Here is a 26882-nt window from a genome sequence, read left to right as displayed (position 1 = left end):
GTGTCTTACAACATTAATGACTTACGGCTCACTTCACCCTATTAGTTTCTTTTTACAGATGAGGCAATGGAGGCTCAGGGAGGTTAAATGACTTGTCCAGGATCACACAGGATGGATGCCAATAGCAGAGGCAGGACTAAAAGCCAAATATCCTGAGTCCCAGGTCTTGTGCTTGTAAACACAAGGCCATTCTTCCTGTTGCATCTCGTCATTTTGTGTTAAGAAGGCTTGTCCATGTCAAGGGACTATTCACACCAACTGCAGCAGTGACAAAACTTTTATTTTCAGGCATTCAGAAAAATTTAACCCAGGCTTCACATTGTCACACATCACAGCCTTAGGATGCATCTTATTTGTGTACTGAAAAATAATCTGCCTGGTAAAGTGAAGTCTAGGCTGAACAAGATGATCCTACCCCTGACTTCAGTTCATTTTAAAGACAAAAAGCCAGACTATAAACTCAGTGAAATTTCCAGCTGTCCAAACCACCACCACCCACTGGCAAGATTCGGCTATGTGAGGAGAACCTAAGCCACGTAAATTAGCAGGACATTTGATTTTATCCCAACTAGGAAGTGTAACAAATTCAGAAACGTAACATTTTTCAGTTTGACAAAGAAATGACTAAAAAGACTGCTAATGGTGAAAAATATAATAGTAGATAAATGAAGAGGGGAGTGAGATGCATTATAAATAAAGCAATAAACCCCACAACAAAGATCCAGGCAATGAGAGCAAAACAACTCATGAAACCCCAAACACTTGCGCGCACAATGAAATCGAAGAGACATTCAGTTACACTGCATCTATGCTCACAAACATTGGGTTCGACAAATGTAAAAGCACCCAAGCCCAGTCTATGCTACCGCTTCCACTTCTGCTTCCACCAGTGGAGCTGCACCACTGATGAACTATGGCTATAAAGCTTGCTCATTTAGACAAAGCCCAACAGGATAAGGAAACTATATCCCTCCATTGGGGTACTGTCTTCAACCACCTCTTTAGGACCTCCAGATTAATGACTCTGAACAAAAAAGAACTACTTGAAAGAAAAAAGGAGTCCTGCAGCAAATGTCCAATACCCACAAAAGAACACGAAAGCCCTTACCCAGATTTCCCATCTGTTCCAACGTGGGAGACTTGTTAGCTCTACTACAGTCTTGTTTATGTTTCTTTAAATGGTGTAGGAAAGAAACCTTGGGGGGAAATCCCTCCTCACATCCATATCTTCGTCCACCCACCAGAAACACACCAATATCCTTCCCAACCCAGCCAATGGTCTTCTGTGCTTCTGCCAGAGGCATTGCTCAAGAGTAAAGGAAGGTGCTACCTACACTCTGTGGGACTGAATGCATCACCTCTGCAACAACAGAGCTCAGGACTAGAACTCCGAGCCCATTATGAAACACTAGGCAGCCAGAGTGCACAATCCTCTCTGCAAAACTACCACTCAGCAATCCTACTGGAAGAATCAAACCCAGGACTCCAGTCAAGAGAGGTATGTAGATAATAAAATGCCTTCCTCTATGTAGCTGACCTAGTTTTCTTATCAGGGTAACCAAGTTAACAAGGCAGTATCTATCTGCTTGATTCTGCTACTCTACTTGCTGGCTTTTCTCTTTTGAAGGTTACGCATATGGTTCTCTTCCAGATTTATTTTTAATGAGCATGTCAGATAATTTTTCTACCTGGGAAGCAAATTGTTAGGCACATCCTGCCAAATGTGGGCTCCCCACAACATGCACTTACTAGGGTTGAAAAAACTCCTGCCCAATGGCCCAAATGATGGAAGGTGGTTTCCTACCAGGGCACTGGCCTTGGACTTTATTTGGAGTCTCAAACCCTACCTTTTCCAACTACTTCTGGCCAATCATCTAAGGCCTGAACACTTTGTTTGCAACTTTACTGGGAGTCATGATAGGGAACGAGGGTTTAAAATCCTTTTCTCCTATAGCTCCTCCCAGGAAACATACATGCCCACATCAATTTTGATTATCATTTTATAAAAAGCCTGAATTGCTTATTAATCAAAAAGGTGCACTAGTCACCACATCTGAAACTGAAGCTGCTGATCCGAATCTAATCTAGCTGCCATTCCCATGGTAAATTAAGTCTGAAGCCAAATTCTGACCGATACACTCAGGTGCTCAGACACCAGAGATGAGCCTAGTTATTCTCTTGAGGTATTTATACAAGCGTAGGATTTCTCACTCTACAAACACTTAGGGTACATCTACACTACAGCGGGGAGTCGATTTAAGATACGCAAATTCAGCTACGTGAATAGCGTAGCTGAATTCGACGTATTACAGCCGACTTACCCCGTTGTGAGGACGGCGGCAAAATCGACTTCTGCCGCTTTTTGTCGGCGGCGCTTACTACCACCTCCGCTGGTGGAGTTAGAGCGCCGATTCGGGGATCGATTGTCGCGTCCCGACGGGACGCGATAAATCGATCCCCGAGAGGTCGATTTCTACCCGCCGATTCAGGCGGGTAGTATAGACCAGGCCTTAGGGTATGTCTACACTACGAAATTATTTCGAATTTATAGAAGCCGGTTTTATTGAAATCGGTTGTATACAGCCGATTGTGTATGTCCACACAATAAAATGCTCTAGGTGCTCTAGTCGGCAGACCGCGTCCACAGTACGAGGCTAGCGTCGACTTCCGGAGCATTGCACTATGGGTAGCTATCCCACAGCTATCCCACAGTTCCCGCAGTCTCCGCCGCCCCTTGGAATTCTGGGTTGAGATCCCAATGCCCGGATGATGCAAAACAGTGTCGCGGGCGGTTCTGGGTACATGTCGTCAGGCCCCTCCCTCCCCCGTCACAGTAACGGCAGACAATAGATTCGCGCCTTTTTACCTGGGTTACCTGGGTTACCTGTGCAGACAACATGGAGCCCGCTCAGCACAGCTGAGCTCACCGTCACCATATGTCCTCTTGGTGCCGGCAGACGTGGGACTGCATTGCTACACAGCAGCAGCTGCTAACTGCCTTTTGGCGGTAGACGGTGCAGTAGACTGGTAGCCTTCATCGGCGATCTGGGTGCTGGCAGCCGTGGGGCTTGCCTTTTGGCAGTAAATGGTGTATTATGACTGTTAGCCGGCCTATTACAAGTCGGGTCATCGCACGTTAGCAGAGTCTTCCCTGAGCAGCAGCTCATGCAATAGGCCTGAAGACCATCGTCATACACCGCCCCGTATTTGCTGCCAAGCACCCAGAAAGATGCCGAGGGCTATCAGTCACGCTGCACCGTCGTCTTAAGATGTAAAAAATAGATTTTCTCTGTATTCATTTGCTTCCCCCTCCCTCCGTCAAATCAACGGCCTGCTAAACCCAGGGTTTTCAGTTTAATCTTTGGGGGGGACCAGTCTGTGACAGTTGTTTGTGTCTCTCCCTGATGCACAGCCACCGTTCTTTATTTTAATTCCCTGTGCCTGTACGCCATGTCGTCACTCGGCCCCCCTCCCTCCTTCCCCTAGGCCGTCAGATACTACGTTTGCGCCACAGCTCGAGCCGAGAAGCGGTTCGCGCCTTTTCTTTGAATTCTGGGTTGAGATCCCAATGCCCGGATGATGCAAAACAGTGTCGCGGGCGGTTCTGGGTACATGTCGTCAGGCCCCTCCCCCCTCGTCACAGCAACGGCAGACAATAGATTCGCGCCTTTTTACCTGGGTTACCTGTGCAGACAACATACCACGGCAAGCATGGAGCCCGCTCAGCTCAGCTGAGCTCACCGTCACCATATGTCCTCTGGGTGCCGGCAGACGTGGGACTGCATTGCTACACAGCAGCAGCTGCTAACTGCCTTTTGGCGGTAGACGGTGTAGCATGAGTGATAGCCGTGGGGCTGGCAGCCGTAGTGCTGCATTGCACCAGCCCCTTGCAGGCGATGGTATATTATGACTGGTACCCATCGTCGTCGTACTGGTATGGCTGTCAATCATGGCCACCTGGGCAGACATGCTACTGTTTCGATGATGACGGTTACCAGTCATAATATACTATTTTCTGCCAATTGCCCAATATTGTCTGCTAAGCACCCAGAAGAGGCCGAGGGCGATGCTGGGTGCTGGCGGACGTGGGGCTGGCAGACGTGGGGCTGCATTGCTACACAGCAGCAGCCCCTTGCCTTTTGGCAGATGATGGCATATTATGATTGGTACCCGTCATCGTCATACTGGTATGGCTGTCACTCATGCTGCAGCGTCGGCTGCCACCTTAAGATGTAAAAAATAGATTTGTTCTGTGTTCATTTGCTTCCCCTTCCTCCGTGAAATCAACGGCCTGCTAAGCCCAGGGTTTCCAGTTTAATCTTTGGGGGGACCATTCTGTGTGACAGTTGTTTGTGTTTCTCCCTGTTCCTGTACCTGTACGCCATGTCGTCACTCGGCCCTCCCTCCCTCCCGCCCTCCTTCTCCTGGTCCATCAGATACTACTTTCGCGCCTTTTTTCTGACCAGGCGCCATAGCTAGCACTGGGATCATGGAGCCCGCTCAGATCACCGCGGCAATTATGAGCACTATGAACACCACGCGCATTGTCCTGGAGTATATGCAGAGCCAGAACATGCCAAGGCGAAACCCGGACCAGGCGAGGAGGCGATTGCAGCGCAGCGACGAGAGTGATGAGGAAATTGACATGGACACAGCCCTCACACAAGGTACGGGCCCCAGCAATGTGGAAATCATGGTGTCACTGGGGCAGGTTGATACCGTGGAACGCCGATTCTGGGCCCGGGAAACAAGCACAGACTGGTGGGATCGCATCGTGCTGCAGGTATGGGACGATTCCCAGTGGCTGCGAAACTTTCGCATGCGTAAGGCCACTTTCATGGAACTTTGTGACTTGCTTTCCCCTGCCCTGAAACGCCAGGATACCAAGATGAGAGCAGCCCTCACAGTTGAGAAGCGAGTGGCGATAGCCCTGTGGAAGCTTGCAACGCCAGACAGCTACCGGTCAGTCGGGAATCAATTTGGAGTGGGCAAATCTACTGTGGGGGCTGCTGTGATCCAATTTGCCAGGGCAATGAAAGACCTGGTGATAGCAAGGGTAGTGACTCTGGGCAACGTGCAGTCAATAGTGGATGGTTTTGCTGAAATGGGATTCCCAAACTGTGGCGGGGCCATAGACGGAACCCATATCCCTATCTTGTCACCGGAGCACCAAGCCACCGACTACGTAAACCGCAAGGGGTACTTTTCAATGCTGCTGCAAGCCCTGGTGGATCACAAGGGACGTTTCACCAACATCAACGTGGGATGGCCAGGAAAGGTACATGATGCTCGCGTCTTCAGGAACTCTGCTCTGTTTCGAAAGCTGGAGGAAGGGACTTTCTTCCCGGACCAGAAAGTGACCATTGGGGATGTTGAAATGCCTATCGTGATCCTTGGGGACCCAGCCTACCCCTTAATGCCATGGCTCATGAAGCCGTACACAGGCAGCCTGGACAGGAGTCAGGACCTGTTCAACTACAGGCTGAGCAAGTGCCGAATGGTGGTGGAATGTGCATTTGGACGTTTAAAAGCGCGCTGGCGCAGCTTACTGACTCGCTCAGACCTCAGCGAAAAGAATATCCCCATTGTTATTGCTGCTTGCTGTGCGCTCCACAATATCTGTGAGAGTAAGGGGGAGACCTTTATGGCGGGGTGGGAGGTTGAGGCAACTCGCCTGGCCGCTGATTACGCGCAGCCAGACACCAGGGCGGTTAGAGGAGCACAGCAGGGCGCGGTGCGTATCAGAGAAGCTTTGAAAACGAGTTTTGTGACTGGCCAGGCTACTGTGTGAAACTTCTGTTTGTTTCTCCTTGATGAACCCTCCAACCCCCCCCCCACCCGGTTCACTCTACTTCCCTGTAAACCAACCACCCCACCCCACCCTCCCCTCCCCTCCCGCTTGCAGAGGCAATAAAGTCATTGTTTTTTCACATTCATGCATTCTTTATTAGTTCCTTACAGAGGTAGGGGGATAATTGCCAAGGTAGCCTGGGATGGGTGGGGGGGGAGGGATGGAAAAGGACACACTGCATTTTAAAACTTTAACTCTTATTGAAGGCCAGCCTTCTGATGCTTGGGCGATCATCTGGGGTGGAGTGACTGGGTGGACGGAGGCCCCCCCACCGTGTTCTTGGGCGTCTTGGTGAGGAGGCTATGGAACTTGGGGAGGAGGGCTGTTGGTTACACAGGGGCTGTAGCGGCGGTCTCTGCTCCTGCTGCCTTTCCTGCAACTCAACCATACGCTCGAGCATATCACTTTGATGCTCCAGCAGACGGAGCATTGCCTCTTGCCGTCTGTCTGCAAGCTGACGCCACCTATCGTCTTCAGCCCGCCACTTGCTCTGTTCTTCCCGCGATTCAGCCCGCCACCTCTCCTCTCGTTCATATTGGGCTTTTCTCATCTCCGACATTGACTGCCTCCACGCATTCTGCTGTGCTCTATCAGCATGGGAGGACATCTGCAGCTCCGTGAACATCTCGTCCCTCGTCTTACGTTTTCTCTTTCTAATGTTCACGAGCCTCTGCGAAGGAGAAACATTTGCAGCTGGTGGAGGAGAAGGGAGAGGTGGTTAAAAAAGACACATTTTAGGGAACAATGGGTACACTCTTTCATTACAAGGTCGCATATTTCGGCTTGCAGGCAGCCATCGTAGGCCACAGTGTTTTGGCTTTTTTAACCTTCTTAACATGCGGGAAAGGTTGCAAACAGCAGCGCATTTCCCATATCAAGGATGAATTGGGTTGTCCATTTAAAATGGGGTTTCAATGTAAAAGGAGGGGGCTGCGGTTTCCCGGTTAACATGCGGCACAAACACAAGTAAACCACCCCCCCCACACACACACACGATTCTCTGGGATGATCACTTCACCCCTCCCCCCCACCGCGTGGTTAACAGCGGGGAACATTTCTGGTCAGAAGAGCAGGAACGGGCACCTCTGAATGTCCCCCTTAATAAAATCACCCCATTTCAACCAGGAGAGCTTTCTGGAGATGTCCCTGGAGGATTTCCGCTCCATCCCCATACACGTTAACAGACTTGCTTGCTTTTTTTTGTAATGTTTACAAATATTTACAAAGTTACACTCACCAGAGGTCTCCTGTGTGCCCTGAGGGTCTTGGGTGAGTTCGGGGGTTACTGGTTCCAGGTCCAGGGTCACAAACATATCCTGGCTGTTGGGGAAACCGGTTTCTCCGCTTCCTTGCTGCTGTGAGCTACCTACAGTACCTCCATCGTCATCTTCCTCGTTCCCCGAACCGTCTTCCCTGTGTGTTTCTCCAGTGAGAGAGTCATAGCACACGGTTAGGGTAGTGGTGGCTGCACCCCCTAGGATCGCATGCAGCTCCGCGTAGTAGCGGCAAGTTTGCGGCTCTGCCCCGGACCTTCCGTTTGCTTCTCTGGCTTTGTGGTAGGCTTGCCGTAGCTCCTTAATTTTCACGCGGCACTGCTGTGTGTCCCTGTTATGGCCTCGGTCCTTCATGGCCTTGGAGATCTTTTCTAATACTTTTCCATTTCTTTTACTGCTACGGAGTTCAGCTATCACTGCTTCATCTCCCCATATGGCGAGCAGATCTCGTACCTCCCGTTCGGTCCATGCTGGAGCTCTTTTGCGATCCTGGGAGGACTCCATGACGGTTACCTGTGCTGATGAGCTCTGCGTGGTCACCTGTGCTCTCCACGCTGGGCAAACAGGAAATGAAATTCAAACCTTCGCGGGTCTTTTCCTGTCTACCTGGTCAGTGCATCTGAGTTGAGAGCGCTGTCCAGAGCGGTCACAATGAAGCACTGTGGGATAGCTCCCGGAGGCCAATAACATCGAATTCCGTCCACACTACCCCAATTCCGACCCGCAAAGGCCGGTTTTATCGCTAATCCCCTCGTCGGAGGTGGTGTAAAGAAACCGGTTTAAAGGGCCCTTTAAGTCGAAAGAAAGGGCCTCGTTGTGTGGACGTGTCCAGGCTTAATTCGGTTTAACGCTGCTAAAGTCGACCTAAACCCGTAGTGTAGACCAGGCCTCAGTGAAGAAACAGATGTGAGTAGTTTGATTAAGCTTAACAAGAGTAATGGCCACACAGAGAGAAGAATATAAACCCTATTGGCTTTAAGGTATTGTTGAAAATGCTTCTTGAGTTATACAATCTACTAAATCATTCCAGCTACCAATAGAGAACGGACAGGAAAATGCATGAGAGGGAGAAAGCAGCTGAGGGCTTAAAAACAAACTGCTCTATCTCCCCAAATTGCAACATGCCTTAAGGTCTACAAGAAGAAACTGCAACACTGCAGATTTCTAAAAAAAGAACCTGCCTGACTGTGAAGGTGTTACAGGTGTCAATTCTCTTGATGCACTAAAATTTTACTATCCGAGAACCTCCACTACAAATATAAGTGGGACTTATGCTCAAATAAATGTGTTAGTCTCTAAGGTGCCACAAGTACTTCTCGTTCTTTTTGCGGATACAGACTAACACGGCTGCTACTCTGAAACCTAAGCAATCTAGCACAGCTAGAGCGTGCAAAGGTACAAGCCAACACTGAGTCAGACCCACCAAGTAAAGACACTTCCCCAGACAGCCCTGCCTGATAGCAAGCACTCCACTGGCTCTGCCTGATATAGATATGTATCAGGCAGAACAACAAGTGAGGCACCCCAGCGCTACAGGTAGAGGAATAAAATCGGAGAGGAAGAATGAATGTTATCTAACCCACCTGTAGGGGAGGTAGGGAGAAGTGGGCAGCCAAGAATAGAGCGCGCCCCTTCCAGCACACTGCCTCTGAAATCCACTGAGATGTCTGCTACTAGCCTCGACTTGTTGGGCTAGTCCTACAACTATGCAGAGTTGTCAGTTTGTTTGCAATCCAAAAATGTCCAACATAAGCCAATGTACCCAAAATGTGCAATTTGGCCAGACTGGAGCTACATTGGGCCAAGTTAACCCCTGCTGTAACAGTGAACAGGGTAAATGAATAATAAGACATCTTCCCACTCTAAGAAATGGTAACAGTCTCGAACTACTGCATTCTGAGTAAATTTCTTAATCCAAATACTCAGTATATTAGAACCTTGTTTAGGGAACTAAACTGATCAGACTCCCACCCAACCTGACTGCTAAGGCCATCTATAGATGAAGCACCATCACTTGCAATTGTTCAGTATATTTTGAAGGCAGCAAAAGCAATCACTAATTGTCAGATACAAGACAGTAATTTCAGTATGAAAGACAGTAGATGACCTAAAGCACTGCTCGAGTCTGACAATGCAAGTATTGCGTCAGTGAAGGAGTGTGTTCAAACTTTAATATGTACAAATAAGCTGCAAAATGAATTTCTCAGCTGTCCCATCTGGGATTGGCACACATTTCTCCAGATCCACTTGAGATCCTGCCAGCTCCTCCGGCCAAGCAGCCAATAAGCCAAAGAGTAAAACTGCCAATCTGTCCTGGTACCAAAACATGCAGTTTGCAGTAAAAGGGGGGAGGGGGGGAGAAGGGGAATAAAACTAACATCCAGATATTTCAATGCATTAACTTGATTTTAAATCCTTATCCTGTGGTACCAATTACAGTTCCTCCAGCATCTGTTTTAACAAAGGCTTTCAAGTTAAAACATGCTTCCTTTGTCTTACCGATGTTCTGTATCTTCAAACCTTCTCCCATTTCAGGCCAAAGTTGTCATCCTGAACGACTGAAGTACAGAACCCACCCATACACACGACAGATATCGTTCAGTGTAGCTCAGGGCACGTCTACACAGCAAAGAAAAACCCGCGGCTGGCGCATGCCAGCCGATTCAGGCTACAGAGCTGTCTTACGGCTGTGTAGACTTCTGGGCTCAGGCTGGAGCCCAAGATCTGGGACCCTCCCACCTTGCAGGGTCCCAGAGCCCAGGCTCCTGACCAAGCCTGGAAGTCTACACAGCAATGAGACAACCCCGCAGCACAGCTGGTACAGTGGGCAACCCGTGAGTTTCTCTTTGCTGTGTAAACATACCTTAAGGTCTGGGCTACACTAGCAGGGGGACGGTGGGGGGGTGTCGAACTAAGATACACAACTTCAGCTACGTGAATTGTCGAAGTATCTTAGTTCGACTTACCTGGCCGTCCTCACGGTGGTGAGTCAACTGCCGCGGCTCCCCTGTCGACTCTGCTTACTCCTCCTGCTGAGGTGGAGGACGGGCGTCGATTTGGGGATCGATTTATCATGTCTAGATGAGACACGATAAATCGATCCGATACATCGAACACTACGCGCCGATCTGGCGGGTAGTATAGACGTACCCTAAGAGTTCAGCTACCTAAGCAGGGAAGTACCAAAGCATTTGTGTAAGAGCAAGCACATTTGTCACCTCATTCAGAGGGCAGGAAAGAAACATTTTGTGCATCCATAAGCCATTTAGTTACCTCAGCCTTTAACAACATACTTACATGGTGACACAACTACAAGATATTCCACAAAGCAACGCTAACTTGGACAGCAGCCTGGATGGTGCATTACAAACAAGAGGAAAGTATATCTGAGGTGCAGGAGACAGAGGAATTTTCCTGCACCCACAAGCCCATTTATGGCAATCCAACACAGAGCATACTGGATGGTCCCCGATAGCGTGCCGCCATCCCAACTGCAGAATGCGAAGTCTCAGTCAGCAAGCACACTGAATTGTGCTCTCATCTGCAGTAGGCACAGACTGATCTTGGGAGGCAAGGTGTTCTCAGAGGGACCCTCCGCTTTGGAAACTGCTTCTCTCCTTGGTGGGTCACAGCCTGGATTTGATAATCTTCAAGGCATGCTTTCAACCGGAAACCACATATCTAGACGGATACATCACTGAGCCTGCACCTTAAACTCAGACAGTTCTCTACAGTACCACGAGGGTGGCTGGGCCAGACCATCGGAGGTGAGCAGCACCATTTACACTGAGACAAGTACAGGGCTTCAGCATTTGCTATTTAATTTTTGCACTGCCATAGCACCTTGGACTCCTAGTCATGGACCAGGTGCTAAGTACTGTACAAACACAGAACAAAGACAGTCCCTGTCCCAAAACAATGCCACAGGGCAAGGTGTAGGTGTATAGTACAGAGGTACACACATGCAGCCGATGACTAGGGAAATAGGAGGCCAAATGAAGCTGTGCACCCCTTTTTGAGCAGAGCATTTTAAGATATAACACAAAACATTGCAACAGATTGTGGCTGTACCTTTCTGTACAGTACAGAGATGGCCCCTGGAAAGCACCATATACCTCAGGGTAGGAAAGAGTAGTGCTGCTGGAACAGCACCTGTGGTTCACACTTTGCGAAGGCAGTAGAACTTTTCTTAACTATCTCTTACAACTTAAGCTAGCATGAACTGGCTCCAGTTTCTCCCCAACTTGCAAAGCAAATACAGCATGTCTGAAACTGTAAACACTTTAACCATAAACCATTATGGCATCTAGCTTACACAGCAATTCTCTCCACTCAATAAGCCAATCCTCTTGGGGGAGACAGTTTATATAATCGCATTGTTACATATCATGGGAAGATAAACGACCATTTCTCATGTTTTAATTTCCTGAATACGAAGTTAGTTGCTCTTAATCAATACAATATAGTAAAGAGGCACTCAGATACCATGGTGATTGGGATGGTACAGAGAAATTACCTGCAAATTAGGGCATGTGGCCTATAGTTTAGAGCAGCAGCCAGGACTCCGATGTTCTAGTCCCCACCCTGTCACTGAATGACCCTAAGCAAGTCACTTAACCTCTCTATGCCTCAGTTTCCCAATCTGTAAACTGAGATTAATTTATCTATTTCACTGGGATACTGCAAGATCTAATTGTAAGAGTAACTGGAGATAATTTGATGAAAAGTGTTCCATAAATGTAAAGTACAATTGTAAACGTATCATAAGTGCACACTGTGCAAACTGCACCAGTCAAGGGGTTAAAGTGTCTAGGATGAACTGAAACACACTGGTTTTGATGGTATTTAAAACAAAGAAAAACCCTGAACAGTTTCTGAAAAAAATATCAGTTATTCTACTATGGGTTCCAGGACTGATTTTTTGTTGACAACAATCTTCTACACTAAGAGCTGGTATAGACTACTCTTAAGTTGATGTAACTTACATCCCTCAGGGGTGTGAAAAAGACATCCTCCAAGTGACACATGTTACAGTGAACCATGTGCTGCCCCTCCCCACCCCCAGCACTGGCTCTGCTGTTCCCAGCCAATGGGAGCTGGGGGGGCGGTGCCTGCGGGCAAGAGCTGCGCAGAGCTGCTTGTGCACCTCCGCCTAGGAGCCGGACTTGCTTCTGGCTGCTTCCGGGGAGCAGCACGGTCCACACGCCAGGACAGTCAGGAAGCCTGCCTCTGCACCCTGGCTGCATCGCTGACCGGGAGCCGCCAGAGGTAAGCCTGTGCCCTCCCTTGTGCTCCCCCAAACCCAGAGCCCCCTCCTGCATCCCAAACCCCTCACCCCCAGCCCCACCCAGATCCTGCACCCCCAGCCCAGTGCCCTGACCCCCCCCATACCCCAACCCTCTGCCCCAGCCCTGAGTCCCCTCCCACACCCTTCATCCTCAGCTCTGTTGCATCACGGGCATCAACAATTTTCTTCAACTGGGTCACCAGAAAAAAAGTTTGAAAACCACTGGTGTAGACTTGCCCCAAGTCATCATTTGTATATTCTGCCAGTCTGTCTTGTCTCTCTAGGGAGAGAGATCACACTCTGCTCTGAACCAATTACCTCCTGCTAACTTCTACTGATATTAATTACACCCATTACAAACTGTGTGATTTATCAGCACTGGGTTGTGTCTGCCCCATGTTCAATTTCCAAGTTCCAAATATTTTAGGATGTCAATGTTTTGCTAGTTTTGTATGGTAAAGAAATCTTTCAAAATGCAGCATTGCGGGGTATCACCTTTGTACATTCAAATGAGACATAATGGGTTTCCAAAGACTCAAGAACACAGTAACTATGGCAACAATACAGAGGACAGGATGTGCGGGGGGTGTTCCACAATTTTAAATATTTTGATCAAGAGTGACTTGAAGTCTCAATTCTACAGACAACTTGTCCCAGGGACTGTGTGCGCCGTGTGTTTCTTAGGTGAAGAAGGATGTAAAGAGCTTTCAAAAGAATCTTGAGCAAGAGCCTTTGAAAGCAGTGGTTGCAGGGAGGAGAATGGGGGAATGGTTCTCTTTAAGGCAGACTACTGAACATCCACAAAATGCTAGGTAATAGCCATTGCATCGTTTGGAAGCAAGTCACATCAATTCCAAACTGGCACTAGACCTACAGGATGTGTCTAGAAACCACACATTATACCGTAGAGCCTATGAGCCCCAGTCATGGACCAGGACGCCATTGTTCAGGATGCTGTACAAAGAGAACAAAAAGATGGTCCCTGCCCCAGACAGCTTACAATCGAAGTCTAAGAAATGAGAGAACAGATGGATACAAATAGACAGGGGAGTACAAGGAAACAGTGAGATCATAGTGATTATAACTCAGGTTAACTGGAATCACAAATCCATTCTTAAAGACAAGGTTAAACTTTAGAATCAGATGTGAACCAACAAAAGCCAGAGAATTCCAGGCAAACGCTGCTAACTCCATCCTCAACACAATCATATCAGACTCCCTTGTTTTTAACCAGTTTGAATCACAATTGTTTTAATTTCATTTCCATTGCTTTTTTTAAAGTGGATGACTGAAGGAGAAAAGAAGGAAAAACTAATTATAATGGCTTAAGAGAGACCCAGCTCACCGACAAAAATCATTCTGATTCTTCCAAACACAGGATACCATGCACCATCACAGGGACTTCCAGCTATGTTCAGACCAGATGGAGCCTTTCACCACACACCAGAATGCCTCCTACAGAACCATTACATCAATCCATTGCAAAGATAGTGTGCATAGTTTTAAAAAGATATTATAATCTGGACGAGAAACAGAATTTGTAGTTCTTGAACTACAGACCAATTATTCCAACTGTAGAATTAAGACAGTCCAAAAAAGTGCAATTAAAAAGGATTCTTCCTTCCTTCCAGATATCCCGCCACCCCAAAATAAACTCAGGCAACTCAACCTTGGGATATGATGCCTTGAAATTCTCATTCCTTTCCTTGTTGGCCCTTCCTTTAAACTGCAGATTTAACCTTACAAATTCAAGCTTGTGCTGTCTCTTGCCTTTTATTTTTTTGGATGCATTAACAGCAGTCAAAATGGGGGGCGGAGGGAGGGATTCACAGCTCATTTTTAAAGTTTTTTTCTGCTTATTTTTAATATTAGAAATTAAGGCCTTGTCTATCTTGGAAGACTGAAGACTAGTGACACCCCAGAAGTCAAGAAGGGCTTTTTAGTCATTGTTTACATTTTTGTTTTGTTAACACCTTCACCCTTTAACTTCAATGACGAATTAACATCTTGGATAAAGGACATCTATGTCAAAGATTCAGCAAACACCATTGTACATCACATCACTATTGCATGCAGAGATCCTGCATAGATTCTAGTCACTTTGCATTGCTTCATTACTTATATATAGTATATATACATTTTGTAAGTAACAAACCACACCTACTAACAACTGCTGATGCTCTAAAAAGTAAGCAGAGCTTTACAGAGCCTCTCACATCTGGGTCACTGGTCAATAATGACCAGGAGAGACTACTATCTGCCATCTGTTCAGTGGCCAATATGAAAGGAGTTGGATGGTCTCAGTATATTTCCTACTGGATCGTTATGAACTTCTCATAAACCAGAACTAGCCCCCTTTTAGCAATCTCCAAGACTAAAGATACAGCTGCCCAGGTGAGCCCTCTAGAACAGAGTTCTGAGACAATGGTGAGGCACCTTGGACCTGTCACTGCTGTACCTGTGAGGCAGACACCTTTCATGAGCATCACTGATCAAAGCAGATCAAAAGTCAAGGACTAAAATTAAAACAATTTTAACAAAGTTTAAAATGTTTTTATTTTAGTTTTTCAATGCGAGCATGGGATGAATTGAACTCATCCTAAAGGGGATTCAGATTGGTCAGAGAACAGACAGGAACTACCTAATGGCATGCTAAATGCGCCTAGAATAACCAACTTTCGAAAAGCAGCCAGCCTGAGTCACTGCAGTTAACCTAAGTCTGTACTATCTTAGTTCTGCGATCAAGAGCTAATCCTGATAACTTCAGCATCACTTGCCCTTTATCAATTATAGCACTACAAAGAAATATCAGTTCACATTTCACCAGCCTGGAGCAGTTGACATTCTGATTCTTGAAACAGTTGATGTGGTTGTGGATTTTAAACAAGCAGTTTCTAACCAGCCTGACTCAATAGTCAGTCACCACAAGGCAAGTGGGTTCAAGCTGTTTTTTTTTTTTTTTTTTTTGGGGCGGGGGGAAGCGCAAGAGGGCGATAGGGAGTTCAGGAGAAACAGTACATTAAAATTTTGTTCATATACACTTAAAGATTTTAAACTAGGGCACTTCAATCCCTCAGTGACTTACTGTTCCACTACATCCTTAAGGAGGCACTGAAATATTCATAACAAATGTGAAGCCTAAATATACAAAAACATATATTTAAAAATCAGAAGAATGTGCTTGTGAGGTTGCATGAAACGACATTCTTAACCCTGGGAGTGGTGCATTGATGACCTCATCAAGCAGAAAACTCAGGCCAGGAAGTGTTTTGCTCATGTCCTCAAAATAGGAAGCCAGCACCCAAACTCATTTTATTCTACCAAGGCAACAGTGAAATTGAAAACAGTCACTTACATGCTCTTGCAACTAAAACGCAAGGTTGTGCTTAAATGGGACATTTTATGAAGTCGCCATTAAAATCTTTAAGTTAACTGATTGTTAAGTGTATATATCCTTCATACTTCTCTGTGCTATATCACTGAGGAAAGCAGATATTTTATTCTTTCGAGCATTCCATTTCATTGCTATTACACGGATTCTCTGCCTCGTGCTTGGAGTGAATCCCAGAAGTGACAGATGCAATAAGCATGAAGATTTAACTTGAAAAACCCAATGATGTTTGAAAAGGCAGCTCACTAGAAGACAGAGTAATCCCAACACAGTACATAAAAAAGAGACACAAATGCTGATTAAAGCAATCTGTGTGCAAGGCTACAAATGACCATTAAAAATTTACCATTATGAAGAGTGATATCAAAAACAAACACAAGGCACATACTCCCATATGCCTATTACGGGTTGCTGGGTCTTACTGTAGCTATTGCAAATCCACAAAAAATAAACGTGCTTTGGCTTTGTCACAACAGTACTTGATCTTTTACCTCTGTGGTGTGCACACAACCTTTAGCAAACATGAATATTAGCTGTAACAAGATGTGTCAGCGGAGCGTATAGCAACCTGATTTTCTCTTCAGTGCATGAAAGCATTTCAAAGCTTGCTGTTAAAATCCACTTTCATACACCCCCTAAGGTATTTGCCATTTTCTCTAGCCACACATCCCTATTACATATGGGCATATTTCATTTCTATGGCATGCACTGTGTCATTCACACAGCTTTCCCCAACCTCCAATGTGCACACATGGCTTCTACCATCATGCTCTTCTCTACATGTGTAGGTAAATAGAGGTTAACTTCAAATAGTTTATCTATAACCCATCCAAAGGCTAAGCAAGGACTGGCATTAGTAAATGGGCTGCATCAGTTAATAGTTTTCAAAAAACAAGTTCTCTTATATGTTGCTAATATCTTAGGCCTGATTATGCAAACCCGCATGCATAGTTCCAATAGCTTTACTCATGTATGCATTTCCAGGATTGAGACTTTAGATTAATAATACAAAATATCCAACCACTAATGTACATCAATTGTTTTGAACAATGAGTGCACCAATCATTTTTACTTTTGTTTCCAGCCAGCTTCTAGTCAATTTTGTTATGAGTTTCTCATGCACTGTCACAATACTGCATTGTCTGCAGTTGAAACACTACAATGGAATGTTTTTGTTTAAAAATTGTAGCTATTGTATTTTGATTTATGGGAAATATTTCTATTGAGCTTTAATTTTGTAGAAGCTTTTTTTTAATAAAGTAGAAATTGGGGCCAACAATTGACACCCCTTTAATTCCAATCTTTCACTTGGCAGCATTGACAGAAAGTACCTTTTAGTAAGGGAATCACACCCAAGGGACACTCTTCACATAAGTTTTGTGCTTTCCTTGGCTTTCAAGAGGATTTAGAATAGGCATCAATATGGCATTGACATCTACTACACCAACACAATACAACATAAGCTTAAGGAAAATGTCCTACACTTGATCATCTCTCTCCCTCTATGACATTACACAGCAGCAACAAAAGAGCCTTCCACAGGGTGACATACACATTATGTGGAGTTGACTAATACCTCCGCTTGTACACAGTCAACAATTTGAAGAACAAAAGAATCAGATTTCTTCTCACATACTAACATATATTATGTCACCCCTTAAGCCTAATGTATGTATGGCTCAGAATGCATCATCATGAGCAAACTGCAATGCCAAAGTCATGTGTGAAAGATGTACAGGGGAAAAAAAGGCTGGACTTTCTACCAAGAGGGGCCAGGATCGTGTGTCCAATTTTTTAAATCAAGATTGGATGTTTTTTCTAAAAGATATGCTTAGGAATTATTTTGGGCAAGTTCTACAGCCTGCCTTATACAACTCCAACTAGATCACAATAGTCCCTTCTGGCCTTGGACTCTAGGAGTTTATGAATTTGCACCTCATAGTCCTTTCTTTCTTAAAGAGACACTCATTTTCCTTCTCTCCTCCATGAGGAAAGTCAGAAATCAACCTGCCAAGTCTCACTTATCTATACAAAGCCTTCATTGTGAATTAATTTTAAGTAATATTTTATTGCATCTCTCCTGGGGAGGAGGATTCTGCTGTGTGTTCAATGAGATGTTTAAAAGCTCACTGACACTTTTCAGAAATCTCCCCTATTCAGAATCTCCGCAGGGCCACCTAGCTGTGACAGCATCCCACCTTTAAATATGGAAAGATCTTCAATAATCACAGCGAGACTAGCCTGGCCTGCAGTGAGGAATTCACACAGAAAGATCTCATTCAATTTCAGCAGCAAATATTAAGCATCTCATTTATCAGAGTTCAGTCTCCAAAAACCTCCCTTTGTTTCCCTTGGTCAGCAGAGAACCTACATCCCCTTGTTTGTCCCTGCTAGTAGCCATTCCCAGCTTTGTCCTTATAATACATACAAGCTAACCCTGGTGGAAGACATGCTTTGCCTCAGCACATACAGTATCAGTCTCCTCACCCATCACAGTAGAGTGAATGCTCCTAAAGCCCCCAATCCACATACACACAGACAGCTCCATCCCCAGCCCGCCCACAATTGCAACCTGTTTAAATACCAAACCCTTACATGCCTCTGGCTCCTAGCCCACCCCATCAAACCCATCCAGCTTCCCCAGCCCCTGCAGCCAGCGATCACCCCACCAGCCCCTATGCAGCCCTAACGTTCCCCCAAGCCTTCACCTTCTCACCCAGCCCCCTCCTCCCCACCCGGTACCCAGCACCCCTCCTCCCCACCCAGCACCCACACCCAGCCCCCTCCTCCCCACCCGGTACCCAGCACCCGCACCCAGCCCCCTCCTCCCCACCCGGCTCCCACCCCCCGCACCCAGCCCCCTCCTCCCCACCCGGCTCCCACCCCCAGATCTCTCTTCCCAGCCACCTCCCACACCCGGCACCCTGCACCCAGCTCCCTTTTCCCCACCCAACTCCCTCTTCCCCCGCGGCCGGCCCCCAACTCCCTCTGTCCCACCCCGCACCCAGCTCCTTCTTCTCCACCCGGCTCCCGCCCCCAGATCTCTCTTCCCCAGTCACCTCCCACACCCGGCACCCTGCACCCAGCTCCCTTTTCCCCACCCAACTCCCTCTTCCCCCCCGGCCGGCCCCCAGCCCCCTCTGTCCCCCCCCCGGCCGGCACCCGGCTCCCTCTGTCCCCCCCCGGCCGGCCCCCGGCCCCCTCTGTCCCCCCAAGGCCGGCCGGCACCCGGCTCCCTCTGTCCCCCCAAGGCCGGCCGGCACCCGGCTCCCTCTGTCCCAGCCCGCACCTCCTCCCCACCCAGCTACACGCAGCGCCCACCCCACGCTGCTCTCCCCGCACCCAGCTCCCTCTTCCCCACCCAGCTACCCGCAGCAACGCGCCCCACTCACCGCACAGCGCCCGCCCGCCCACCGGCCGCGCACCACGATCCCGCGCTCCGTCCGCTCCTCAGCCCAGCGGAGCCGCCTCCTGCCGCCGCCCGACTCCGACTGACCACGGCGTGGAGGGCAGCGCCGACACAGGCCCCGCCCCCGGACACGCCCCTTTCCGCACGCACTAGGCCCCGCCCCCCAGGCCCGGAGAGACACAGAGTGGCAGCCCGGACGGCCAATCGCAGCGCGGGGCGGCCACAGTGCGGGAGCAGGGAAGGCTGCTGCCCCACCCTCACCCCCACCAGCGGGGCGGAGCCAGGCAGCAACCCCTCCCCCGCTCAGGGCCTCCCATCGCCTCAGGGAGCCCCCCGCCCCAGCCCAACCGGCCCCCTCTGCCCTGCCAGGAGGGGCCGCGGCCCTCACCCGGCGCGGGGGTAGCCGGCCCTGCTGACAGGCCACCCCCTCACAGACTCCGCCCCCGCTGCCCCACCCCCGGCCCCGCCTGGCTGTGCCCAACCGCCGCCCTCCCGCCCCGGGGTGCAGGGCCCTGCCCGCCGTGCCCCCAGTGTCCGTGCCCGCCTGCGGGGTTCTGGCGCTGAAGGCCGGGCCCCTCACTACAGCAACAGAAATAGTACCTGGCAGGTGCACCACAGCAACAGACACAAAGCCTGGGGGGGGGGACGCGCACCCCAGGGCGATGGACGCGCACCTGGGACCGATGGTCATACACCCCACGGCAATGGATGTGCACCCGGGAGCAATGGCCATGGACATGCACCCCAGAGGAGGGACGGACACGAACCTGGGACTGATGGTCATACACCCCACAGCAATGGATGTGCACCCGGGAGCAATGGCCATGGACATGCACCCCAGCGGAGGGACGGACGCGCACCTGGTACTGATGGTCATACACCCCACGGCAATGGATGTGCACCCGGGAGCAATGGCCATGGACATGCACCCCAGAGGAGGGACGGACGCGCACCTGGTACTGATGGTCATACACCCCACGGCAATGGATGTGCACCCGGGAGCAATGGCCATGGACATGCACCCCAGAGGAGGGACGGACGCGCACCTGGTACTGATGGTCATACACCCCACGGCAATGGATGTGCACCCCAAAGGAGGGACGGACGCGCACCTGGGACCGATGGTCATACACCCCACGGCAATGGAGGTGCGCACACAGAAGCGATGGATGTGTGCCTATAAGAGCAATGACTGCACACCAAGGAGGGACACACACACGCATGGGATCACCATTCAAGGGAAACCTGGGCCCCAGTCCTGCAGGCATCTTCTGACTTTTAGGTGCATCACTGACATCCATGCCATCTCTGGCTGCTGCCATGTTTGCATGCAATAATCCACATAACTGGACCCATGCTTGTAACTATCCAAACCTGACAGACCAATGCAGAGAATCCAGCACACACACCCAGCAAAGGGAAAGATAAAAATAATTGACTTATTCCACATTAAAAGAAAATTTAACTCCATTAGTAATTCTACTTGGTTTTGCCCTATACAACGTTGCAAGCATCTTAAATTCTTCATATGGTGGCTGAGGAAGTAGCTTTCTATCAAATCGAATCAAAATAAACTGATCTGAGAGATGCTCACAGATCCCAAATGACTATTGGATAACACTTTGTAGTGAGAAACAAGGAAGCCAGCTGTCTTAAAACCCAAAGATTTCCTCCTCCTGGCCTTAAAATAAATCCACATTTTTTGAATGTTGGCATCACTTAGGTACAGAACTTTTATCTCTGTTGTTCAATGAAATAGCCTAGAATAGAGATTTACTAGATCAACACTACTGACTTCAGTTCAGAAAAACAACAAATGTCAGAGCTCCCAACATAATATAACTTCCAAGGTTTTATTTTTCTGTTACTGCAAGGCACTATGCGTAAACAAATTATGGTGTTTACATTGCTCAGAATGCCTCCAAAACAAAAGACCAATTTGGGCTCCTTATATCATTGAAATATATTGACCAAATTTGGCTGCTTACAATTAGACACTTAAATAAGTGATTTGATTTTCAGAAGGGCTGACCACCCAATTCTCATTAATGTCACTCAAGGTGAAAAATGTCCTAATTCACTGATGCACTGGGATAAGAACACTGTAAAATAAAGTGGTCCATTTTATGCCACATATTACAGACCCCAGGAGTTTTATTTGTAAATTATATACATGGTACATGACAGATAAAGGTGTAAGACGCGCAAAGAGAGTCTCAGCAGAGATGAATTTATCACAACTCCTGCTGGCTTGGCTGGGTCACAGTTGGCAGAAACCCCAGGGGATACAGTAGCTCCAAATCAAAACAAACAAATATATAAAACCTGACAAAAGTTTAACCACAGCTTCAGTAAGTGGAAAGGTCTCCCTCATTGTAAACACCACCACATTGCTAATACAGTAGCTACTCCACTGAAAAATTAGGTTTAAAATTGGGTACATCCCTGCTGTGAGCTGCCTTCAGTGTCTTAACAGTTTGGGAGCAAAATCTTGCTTCTGAAATCCAGCCTAGCACATTTCCCCTCCACCCTCATCCACAAAAATCCCTTTATCATCAAAAATAAGAAACACTACAAAAGCAATTTAGTACTACCTAAGTAATATTACAGCTAATTTTTTCATCTTAGCAGACTTGAATTGTGATTCAGATTTTCCACATACACGTGACTTGGTGAAGGACAAACACAGTGAGTCAGCGGTAGAGATGGGTCTAGAACCTGGGCATCTTGGCTGCCAGTCCCCTTGCTATAAATCTGCTAGGAAACATACACCTGAGTTGCTTTGCCAATCACTGGGCTATAACAGCTACTTTTATAGCACACTACACAACAGGGTAGGTAGCACAGGAAGTGAATAAGAATTTTGCATCCCTGTAGTTTTCAGTTGGACATTTCAGATAAGGAGGATGTAATGAACCCAGCTGAAATTTGGTCACCTTGTCTCTTCAAAAACTGCCATGGTATTTTCAATGACCACAACTAACAGGGCCTGTTTTACATTTCAACCAAAAGACACTGTAACACAGTTTCCCCCTGAAACCATGCTGGAACATTCACTCAGTACTGACTTAGAAGGAAGACACCTATCAATCCTCAGCACCATTTCCTCCAGCATCTAGATGGGAAAGGGCCAAATATCACCCAAATTCTGACCTAGGACAATGAGCTGGTTAGATCTTAGTATGGCTGCAGACATGCCGAGACATCATAAATCTTTATAGAGTGTCTTCATCAAAGTATAGAAAAATAAGTATAAGATTATATAAATTCTTCAATTCCCTTCAGAACAGTCATCTTCACTATTTGTAGGCTATCACTATTCTAACTAGCGTGTTGCTTACAATTACAAAGCATATCAATATTAGCCTGACAATATATCAAAAATATTTGTAAACATCACATTAAAGGCTGATTTTCCCCCAGTGAAGTTTATGTTTTATTAGTAAATTAATGTAGCTAAAAAGATTACACAACAGAGTTTATATTCCTAAATCATCTCACCACTACCAGGATGACTAGAAATTTAACTTTACATGCTGGCATGGGACAAAAGAGATGTATAGAATTCCTTCAAGTTGAGCTGTTCACAGTTTTATCTCCCCCCCCCCCCCTTGCCTCCCACACATGCTCCAAATGATAAATCCTGTAATTTCTTTGCGGAAAGGGAGCAGAGCGAATCATCAATCCTCACACTAACCCTTGACTCTGAAAGCCATGTCAGTTGCTAAATTTAGCTAACTTGCAAATACATAGCTATTCTACCAGCACAATAATCATGCTATTTTGTTCATGCGAATATCTCAAAGTGCTTTACAAGTAATTCATTTGCTATGCCTCACAGCTTTACAGGTGGAGAAACTGAAGCATGGAAAGGTATATGGTCCACCCTTCACTAATGGCTATGGTGCTCAACACTTCTGAAAAAAATCAAACCATAAGTGACCTGGCCCAAGGTCATCTCAATGAAACACTATCCTGTGGTGATCTCTTCCCCAGACCTAGCTGAGCATTTGTTCAGTGAGAGAGAAACCTCTTTTGTTTGGCCTTATGATTCATTCAGTTCTTGGCCAGAAAGGGGAGCTATAGAATTATGCAATGCCGATAATAATAACTAGCGCAATATAAGAGTCTGATCTGATAAAAAAAAGGGATTCAGGAGCATGCACAATAGTGTGTGTCCTTCAGGACAGGGAAGGAGGATGAATGTGTGGACTAAAGCACAGGACTGGGAGTCATGAGTGCTGGGTTTTATTCCCAGCTCTGCTACAGCCCTGCTGCATGGCCTTGGGCATGTCCCTTCACATCTCTGTGACTTAGTTTTCCAGGTGTAAAGTGGGGATAATAATACTGACCTGCTTTACAAGGGTGTTATGACAGTCTGTTGCAGTGAATGGAGTAATATAATTAATGCATTGCTTGTAAGGGGAAATGCTTGGATGGAAAGTACTGCAGAGTGCAAAGTACCAATAAACAGAGTATTAGTAATTGTGTTCAGGGTATTTATTAATGAAAGACTATTGTTCCAAATCACTTACAAGTACATTATATAAAAAGGCTTTATGTTATGTACACACACAATATTTATCTACAGATATATAGAGAGAGATATATAGATATATTCAGTATATTTTTGTTTCACCTTCTCCATTGTAGTGGTTTGTTCAAGATTTCTTTTTCCTTTTTATAATGTTTCAGTCCTAATTCCTAATTAAAATGTTAGGACACTAAATAAAAAAGCTGCAATTAATTGCAACAGATGGGGTTTTCTTTGTTGCCTGTCTCAGACATAGCAGATGATTAACTATAAAGAGGCAGGCCAGAAAGAAGAACCAAAAAAAAGAGAGAAAGAGGAGAAAAAGCAGAATTCTATCTATGAAATGAATAACTTGGGACCAAAATTTCCTCTTGTGTTGAATAGTAAAAAGAATTCAGCCAGGCTCTGCATTGAAACGCAGGCTTTTGGAAATGAGCAGTAATGTGTGGATTTAACAGTGTTATTCCTGTAGCATTTCTTGTTACATTTGTCACATTTGAAATCTACATCCTGATTATTCAACCTATTTTGAATTCTTTTGTCATCTCCTCCCTTTTCACTCACTTCTGTTAAAGGTCCCATTACAAAAGCTGCAAGAGAGTCAGAAAAAGGAGACGAATGCAGCCAAAATCCTTGCCATCAGCCAGGGCCTGCCTGGGTCAGGTGGGTGCATTTCTTTTAAACATTAATTCCTCTGTGAGTTTATTTTTGGTTTTGGAACAGTTAGATCATGAATATGGCACAATGGAGGGCCACTATTCCATATCCATAGCTAAAACTAGTGTTCCTGTAAGACAACTTATTGCATCTACCAGCAGTTTCTGTTCCCCAAAATGCTGCGTGCCTCTTTGCTGATGTAAACATTATTTCGGAATGAATTTAAAAGCCAGATGCTCCATACTCCTTAGTCAGATAAAACTCCCATGGAGTGGTGGATTGGGTCTTTAAACCCAAGTGCCCTGAGAGGGATCAGTATCAGGGATGCTTGGTGTACTTAACCCAAGTCTTTCTAGTTGTTGATATTTAGCAGTTGCATACACATTTCATTTTGCAACTGTTTGTTTGATATTTTCGCTGGAACCTGGCATGATGTGGCTATAAACACTAAACCATTACTTCCCAAGAGTATGAGCTTGTTCTCCCCAGCTTTGCACCTCGTTCCCATTCTGATTCAGGTTTCCACCCTTTAAGTGACAACATAATGTGCAAGGCGAGGGAGATCCAGACCGATTTTTAAATTAAACATTTATTAATTGAAAAATATTCAAGGTTAACATAGATTTCCAGGGTCTTAAAATGTGACTTTTCCCCATAGGAAAATGTACAATAACCTACCAGATCATCAGTAATCTGGTTATATGAACTATGCAGCATAGGTCTACAACACACCTACAAACATACGTCTTTACTTTTAGTTTGATGTCTGTCTGACCCAGGTCTGTTTTTACAGTTTTACTGGTTTCATTTTAACAATGTAAGCTTGCCCACAGCTTGGCACAGCTTCAGGCTAGTATAGTCTTACCCCTCAAGAGAGTAATACAGCCAAGTCACACCACAAGAGTAAAAGAACCTAAGGGGAAAAACTGCATCTTATATCAACAGGAGTAAATTAATCAAAATATTGGTCCAGAGAGACAGTAGCAAGTGTGAACATGGGGAAGGGAGTGAAAGAACTGCAGCAAAGAGCATGTAGTTGATGAAAAGCACTATATAAGAGCTAGGTATTATTATTCAGTGAAACCTTTGTATAGTAAAGCCCCCTTTTCACAAAACAACTTAACTGTAAGTGGCAGTTTTACTAAACTCTGCATTGAAACAATTTGGGATTTTCACTCTACCTTACTACAGAGATTTGCTAGATCCCAGTTCGCTATGTGTTGCTCAATATTAATCAGATAGCTATTTCTTGAAGGGAGTCACCAACACATTTCATCAGACTTATCTCAGCCTGGAACCACCACCTGGGGTTTATTTTAAACTGAGCACTGCAATCCAAAGCTATAAACACAGAGAAGTATTCCGAAATCCTGCCCCCCAGCAGAGTTGCCACGGCTCACCTTTTCTGGCTGTACTGTGCGGAGGTGCTGATGCTTTGCCTTCTGCAGACTTCTGCCTTTCGAAAGTTTTCTTCACATCTGCAACTTTCAGCACTTTTTCATCCTCTTGATTTTCCTCCCCCTTTGGCTCCTGCTGAGCTGGGCCCGCTCCTGGGATCCTTTCTCCGGTGATTTTAGTTGCACTATCTGGAAATGTAGCTTCCGGCTGGTTTTTGCTAGAAGCAGTCCTATCATGTGGTTTCTGTAGCACCTCTGACATTGTTACAGTCTCACTGAAACTCACTGCCAAACCTTCAGTTTGTAACCTGGGTGAAGGGGCTTTTGAGGAGTTTTGGTGGCTGTTTGAATCGGATACCACTGAATCTGCCTCACTTCTGAGGTCTTCTCCACTCTCAGGGTGAAGGACGTGGCTGTCATTCTCTCTCGAATCTCCGGCAATCAGAGCACAATTTGAAATTGCTGAGACCTTTTCACCAGTCTGACCATTGGGGCAATGGTCTGCAGAGCTTTCAGTAGGAGAGGAAAAATTAACTGTCTGCCTTAAGTTTCCACCTGGATTGCTGCTTTCCCAAAAGGTATGTGAAGCAGATTGCACTGTTCTGGCCTCTTTGCTTTGCAATGTACAATCCATCACCGTGGCTTCTCGCTCCCTGCTATCTGACCTGCTCTGGACGCTGGGTTTATTTTCCTCCGAGGGAGAGTTCAGTGTCAGCTTGTTAACTTGTCTGCTCTCTATGCTACTTTCTGAGTCCGACCGGCTTATCTGCGTCTTCAGTGTTCCTTGAAAAGCGTTGATCGTATTTACCGTTCCAGCTGCAGCCTGCTCTGTCCCTTGGTAACTTTCCTGGTGGCTGGCATTTCTCCGGATCAGAGGCAACTTGTATTCTGTCATTTCCTTTCTCCCTTCAGGTTCCATGTGGACAAATGGATGAATTTCTCCCTCTTGGCTGGAGATATTGATTTCAGCTTTCTCCAGCCTATAAACAACAGCGTTCGCCTTCCTGCTTTCAGCCTCATCTCCCAAACACCGCTGTCCAAACTGCATTTCAAACACCTCTGAAGAGACTTCACCTTCCATA

General features: G+C 46.6%; 1 protein-coding gene across 2 annotated transcripts in view; it reads right to left on the bottom strand.

Annotated features, from left to right (window-relative positions):
• Nucleotides 1–26242, bottom strand: part of CORO1C (coronin 1C) — a 75919-nt gene extending 49677 nt beyond the window's left edge. Inside the window, exon 1 of one of the 2 annotated variants that reach the window (XM_034790580.1) lies at nt 25804–26242. In XM_034790580.1, coding sequence (XP_034646471.1) covers nt 25804–26062 — 259 coding nt within the window. In that variant the 5' untranslated portion in view covers nt 26063–26242. Of the gene's footprint in view, nt 1–19195; nt 19322–25803 lie in introns of those variants that run through there. The other variant, XM_034790581.1, reaches the window with a different exon arrangement.
• Nucleotides 26243–26882: the final 640 nt, after the last annotated feature.

This window comes from Trachemys scripta, chromosome 15 (assembly GCF_013100865.1).
Source record: "Trachemys scripta elegans isolate TJP31775 chromosome 15, CAS_Tse_1.0, whole genome shotgun sequence".
Lineage (NCBI taxonomy): Eukaryota > Metazoa > Chordata > Testudines > Emydidae > Trachemys > Trachemys scripta.
Note: the sequence above shows the minus strand (reverse complement) of the source record. Positions and strands in the feature narration are given on the sequence as shown.